Raw genomic sequence first — 6,484 nt, forward strand, 5'->3', positions numbered from 1 at the left:
AAAAAACAAAGTTGACCCCCTTCCAAGGCATAAGGGATGAACTTAAAAAGTATTACATAGTTAAAAATTCAAGAATAATGTGTAAATAAAGATAATAATAAAAAAAAATGTTTAAATTATTATTATTCTGCAAGTAATTGAGTGGGTTATGATAAAAAAATCACTCTATATATATATATATGTCTATTAAACGGTACAACGATGTTATGGGAGACAGAGATATGAGCACATGCAAATGTGATCGTATCAGTTCCATACATTTACACCTTGTATAATTATAAATAATGGGAATAATCCGCATCATCTAGTTATCTGAATAGTCTAGATATTGACGGCTAAATAATCTGCGGATTTGGATGTTCATAATCAGGATTATCAGGATTATGATATATCAGGATATAGCATTTGCTTGAAAATGCTTTTTTTTGCTATTTTTGATGATTTTTTTAAAAAACGCTTATTTTCAGTTTTTTCTGCNCAGGGCTCGGGACTTATAGCATTTGCTAGAAAATTCTTTTTTTGCTTTTTTCGATGATTTAATAAAAAACAAATGCTTGTTTCTTGTTTTTTCTGTTTTTGTACATTAAAATATTTTCTTTATGACGCAGCCTACTCAGGTTTTTTTTATCGGTTTTTGATAGATCTAATAAGGATAATAATTCAATTGCCTTCCTTGTTTGTAGGATTTTGTCTTTGTTATCTTATCTATTTGATAGCCAACGCCGTCCTCGGCATCGTTAACTTCTTTAGCTATGGTTGAAGTGTCATACTAGTGTGGTATTTGGTTGATTCCCTTTTTATAATGGATTTCTCGATAAACAATATTTTTAGATCACTATGGCATACTGGGATATCAACACAAATTTATATTTAATTTTTCAAAAAATCCATAAACAAGATATTTAAAATTTCTTGTCATTCAACTTGAAAGTCGAAGTCAGACATCATTTTGATATTTTCAGAATTAATTTTTTGTATATTTTTTTTTTTGTATTTTTAATTTTAATTTATAATTAAAAGAATAAATTAATTAAATACCCGTATTTTTTTTCAATGAAATAATTTCATTTAAATGGTAATTAATCCTTAAGTCCTAAAAAAGTATATTCAGCACATTTACAAATATTTAGTATTTTATTATTTATATGAAAATTAAGAAATTTTTGGGGATTTTTTGATTAATTTTTTTATTTATAAATGCTTATTTGAGTGCTTTTTTTTATGTTTTGTAGTGCTTATTTAAGCGCTTTTTTTGATGATTTTAAGTGCTATAAGTCCCGAACCCTGTTCATAATGTTTCTTACGATTACGAATTAAATTTATAATCTAAATGTTTTCACCATTATTTTTATTTTCAAGAATACCGTTAAGTTACCATTGTTGTAAAAATTAAACTATGGTATATTAACCACATAAGTTAATAATATTAATATAAAATAATATATAGATAATAGCTATATCTCACAACGATAATCAAATATTTTTAAATTACTTTTTATTTTAATATATAAGTTATTTCAAAAAAAATAAAATCAATATCATGGGAAAAATGATAAAAGTCGGCGATATCGATATCGAATCGAAATGTCGATATAGTTGACGAACTTTAAATAATAACAGTGTCCAGAATAAATTTTTTAGAATTATTAGTTTTATACATTTCTCGATATATTAATTATTAAATGTTTTTTATATCATTAAAAATAATATGTTAATTTTCTTTTTATATATTGGCAACATACATATATCACTAGCTTATAAAATAAAAAATGGTCTTCATAAATACTAGTCTATAATAACTTTTGGACCAGTATGTAAAACGCTTTTATAATTTAAAATAATAACAGGATGAAAGTTCGGGTGCTGTAATTTTTATCACTAGACATTTTTGTTCCAACTCAATCCAAGGTATCAAAATATTAATAGCTACTGATAAAAATGTTAAATTTTCATTTACTTTCACACACTTTCTTAAATATTTAATTATTGAAAGTAATGTTTATCATATAAGATTTAAATAAAAGAAAGTTATATTTGTTCACAATAATACAGAAAAACATTTTGAAAAAAAATCAATTTCTACAGTCTTTAAAATGTTTCCGTAGTTTAACAACAAAATATATTATAATTATTATTTATTAATATCAACTAAAAATATATTTTATTCTTTAATTTAATTGATTTTAATATTTTTTTCATAAATTTAACCCTTTACCTGCCTACGAGGAGGAATTTAAAATGACAACTTTTTCAACTTAACTTTTGAAAGTTTTCGGGAAAGTCTGACACTTTTATATATATCTTAAATTAAAGATAATACAATGCACTTAATTATGAAAAAAAAAATTTCGGACTTTATTTTGTCTTCATGGTGAAAATAGTTACCAAATGCTATTTTTGTGTGAAAATTCTCGATTTTGTATTTTACATTTTTAATTTTATAATGCTATGACATATTGAAAAGTGTTGGGTTAATATTCATAATTTCTAACAGATTAAAGTATCTCGTGTTTTTCGTTTTCTGAATAATTACCGTTTTTGATTTGACCAACTTCTCACGAAAACTATTCAAATGTAAATTAAAAATTCATGAGTGAATTAAAATATTATCACTAATTTTTAAAATCGTTTTAGTTATAAGATGATTGGAATAAAATAAAACTGTAACAATAATTGAAATTATATTTTTTTATTCATTATTTTATTTCAGGAATTCCACCAATTGATTGAGGATCAATTTTTCAAAATTTTCTGCTTGATATTAAAAAAATAATTTAACTTTTATTAGTAGACGATTGACATAAATAATCCAATCAGAAGTATGTTTGTTAACAAAAGAATACACGATTCTAATATTGTTTGATTAATTTAATTTACCATTTATTGTTTTATTTATTAAATAGTTTACAAATTTAATTATAAAAATAGTAAAATTTTGTTTTATTTATATTACTAATAAAAATGTTATCGATCTCCTAATATTTTATGTTTCACATTTATGATAGCATCATAATATCTTGATGGTCTAAGGTCTACATTATTTATTTTTGTACCAGAATATAATATGCACCATATATTATTTAATATTAAATAGTTGTTTTCACAAATTAAATTTAATTAATTATCGTTACTATTATAAAATTATCTAAATAGATAATTCTGTAAAATTATCGTAAATATTATTACTGGTATTTGGATTAATAATTCTATTTATCGTTTAATAAATAATCATCAATAATAAAATAATTATCATTAAAGTGCTCACGATTTTTCAAGGAGGGTATTCATAACAAAAGATTTACTACTTCTAATGAATTGTATTTTTAAACTTTATTGTTTTCATAATGAAGTTTTGATCCTTATCCTCCTCCCTAAATACAAAATACAATTCAATAAAAACCTTTAAAATATCATTAAATATTTAGTTAAAACTAGCAAAGTTTGATAAAATTAGCGATACCATTTTACTATATTATAAAATATGGAAAATTTGCTAATGCTATTAATTACTTAATATGTTTCGATTTAAATTTTTTATGAATCTCAGCCTTAATTATTGGCAAATTATCCTTAATGCTCTGTAAATTTATTTTACAACTTGACGAGCGTTTGGAATTTTGAAGTAAAACATAAAATGTCAACGTTTTGTAACTTACACATTGAAATTCACATAAGAGCTCCATAATGACAATATGAAAATCTTCTTCTTCTTTTCCTCGCCTTAATCCCAACTATTTGAGGTCGGCCACCATTATCTTAAACTTTCACTTGACACGATCTCTCCATCCTCTACGCTCACGTCAGTTGTCCTCATACGCATTCAATAACATCTCTTCATCTTTTTTTCGGTCTTCCTCTACCTCTTCTTCCTTTAAAATTCATTTCTACAATTGTTCTTACGGCTTCCGAATCTTCTCTCCTCATATCATGACCAAACCATCTAAGTCTATTTTCTCTCATCTACGACAATATGAAAATATTTTTCAAAATTATAAAAAAAAAATTAGTAATTCAATTGTGTTTACATAATAATCAAGTATTGTAATATTTACGGAAAAATTATAATAAGTTATAAGTTGTTATATACAAGATGATTATTTTTATAGTAGCCACTCTATATCTCTTAAAATAATTATAATAAAAAAACTATGTGTGGTATTTTTTAATTATATATAAATTTGGACTTATTAATTATTAAGTTTTTTTTTTTATTATTTGAACTTTATACCTTATAAAGGTGTCAACTTTATTTTTAATAGGATTATATACATATTTAACTAGATAATAAAATAAAAAAGTTGTATTTAAGAAGTTATCAACATTTTTAAATAAAGAGTGGACAAAGACTGTGCCACAATAATGTTAAAAATAACAACCCACTCTTAATCTCCTCTATATTATAAAGTAGTTATAACTTTTCGGAATAATGAGTCGAAAGTTGTCATCAATCATACATTTTCTTTATTAAATCATTTTTTATTTTATAAGCTAGTTAAATATGTATGTTGTCATTCCAAAGGTAAAGTTGTCACCTTAAAAATTATAAAGGATGAATTTCGAAAATAATATAAACAAGAAATAACATAAGTTTTATTTTAACATATGATTGAAACTCGGAGTATTTCTGGATCATTTTTCAATTTAACTTGAAAAAATTAATTTTTTGAGTAAAATTTTCCATTTTGAATCCTTACTGTGAACAGTTTCAGGGTCAGAATTTCAAAAAATGTGTACTAAATGATAGGGAATTACCTATTTATATTCCTTCATTTTTCAAAAATTTATGGCAGTTTAAAAAAAAAAAATTTTAAAATAACGAAATTTATCGATTTTAAAATTTTTAATTCTTTAGGAAATTTCTACCATTTACGGAAAACGATGGAAAATTTTACAATTTTTCATATAATCTTTTTTAATAATTTTCATATAATCTCGGAATTTTTTCAAGTTTAAAACTAATGTCAGTCTTACACTCGGCATGATTACTTGATTCTGGCGATTCACTACATTCTTTTTTCCTTTTGGGGCAAACAGGATATTTAACTGAGAGTGAATGTGGAACTGGTTTTGACATGGAGTTTACATGTGCATATTCAACTGTTTTATGACGTCCATGTTGCTTTATTTTAGTCAAGCAGAAGTAGCAATCAACTTCGTGACACATTGGTTGTCGCCAAATTGTTGGTACATCAAATGATAAGTATTGTCTAAAGTGAATGAAAATTTTTAAGATTTTAGTTTTTTTATACATAAATAATGTAAAAAATTTCAAAAATATATATTTTTTTTTACTTTGCGCCTGTCATCCACATTGTTAATCCAGTTTTGCACGTGTTACCAGGCACGTAGACATGGGTGGGCCTGACCCCCCTTAGATTTAATGTGGCCCAGGGCCGCCCCCTCAAATTTAAAATTCAATTATTTTTACGAATTATCAATAACGTACTAGGCCTTATATACATTGAAATTATTATTAATTTGTGATTACTATTGTAATAGTAATACAGTAATTATTATGGCTGTATTTTCATTTTTATATTCATAGAAAACGTTATTTGAAAAAGATAATGTTCTGGACGTAATAATAAATGGAATAGCAGTTACTCCAAACGTGGTTGTAGATAAATTTTTTTTAACTCTGGTCCAACAAATGATAACAAACTATCAAGTATCATTGATACTCATTGAAATATGCATTGATTAGAATCTAATTAATTACAAAATTCCATAGAGTGTATTACTCTATGAAAAATTTTTTGATAAATCTTACCTTTAATCTGTTTTTTTATAATTTAGTAGTTATAATAGGTAATTTATTTGTTTTTGTTAATTTGCTATTTGCGTGCTCTAAATAATAGTAATAAAGATATGACTAAAAAATAGCAAGGATTGTTTTTAATTTTAAATAAAATAAATTTTACATTGTTTATAATTTATATGTATTTTCAAAATTATTTATAACTTATTTGTTATTAGTATTTAGGTATAAATTATTTTTTTTTAATAGATTAAAAGTTGAAAAATTAAATCAGCTTATGTTCACATCATTATTTTATTAGCTTCGATGCAAAGCTGAGAAGGTATTGATTTTACTATGATGTGTTTTTTTTGTGTTTGTTACCACTTTTTCTCAGCTCTCACCAAACCGAAAAAAATATATACCAAATGAAAGGTAATGATATCATGCATCTTTATAAAAAAAAATTATATTGATTCGGTCTTTCAATGATACGTCAAAAGATAACAAATCGTATCTAGTCGAAGACATTACCCTAAAAAATTGAAAAAATTCCATCGTTCCCCGTAAATGGGGGAAACCTCCAAAAAAATTACAAATTTAAAAATCGCTTATTTTCGAAATTTTTTCAATTTTTTTTACTTAAAATTGCTATAACTTTTTTAAAAATAACCGAATCAATATAATTTTTTTTTATAAAGATGCATGATATCATTACCTTTCATTTGGTATATATTTTTTTCGGTT

The 6,484-nt window shown here is 24.1% G+C and overlaps 2 protein-coding genes across 3 annotated transcripts in view; one reads left to right on the top strand and one right to left on the bottom strand.

The window, feature by feature from the left end:
* Positions 1–4,815: 4,815 nt before the first annotated feature.
* LOC126894445 (uncharacterized) lies at positions 4,816–5,315 on the bottom strand. The gene is made up of 2 exons (XM_050665491.1): positions 5,293–5,315; positions 4,816–5,207 (listed from the first exon to the last, which is right to left on the bottom strand). Exons 1-2 carry the CDS (start codon positions 5,310–5,312, stop codon positions 4,913–4,915), a joined length of 315 nt encoding a protein of 104 aa, XP_050521448.1. The 5' UTR covers positions 5,313–5,315; the 3' UTR covers positions 4,816–4,912.
* LOC126894444 (uncharacterized) overlaps positions 5,096–6,484 on the top strand; it is a 7,644-nt gene continuing 6,255 nt past the window's right edge. For both annotated transcript variants that reach the window (XR_007701399.1, XM_050665490.1), the window contains exon 1: positions 5,096–5,212. The gene's annotated coding sequence lies outside the window, so the exon portion shown is untranslated. The remainder of the gene's footprint in view (positions 5,213–6,484) is intronic.

This window comes from Daktulosphaira vitifoliae, unplaced genomic scaffold (genome assembly GCF_025091365.1).
Source record: "Daktulosphaira vitifoliae isolate Bord-2020 unplaced genomic scaffold, ASM2509136v1 Scaffold_1, whole genome shotgun sequence".
Lineage (NCBI taxonomy): Eukaryota > Metazoa > Arthropoda > Insecta > Hemiptera > Phylloxeridae > Daktulosphaira > Daktulosphaira vitifoliae.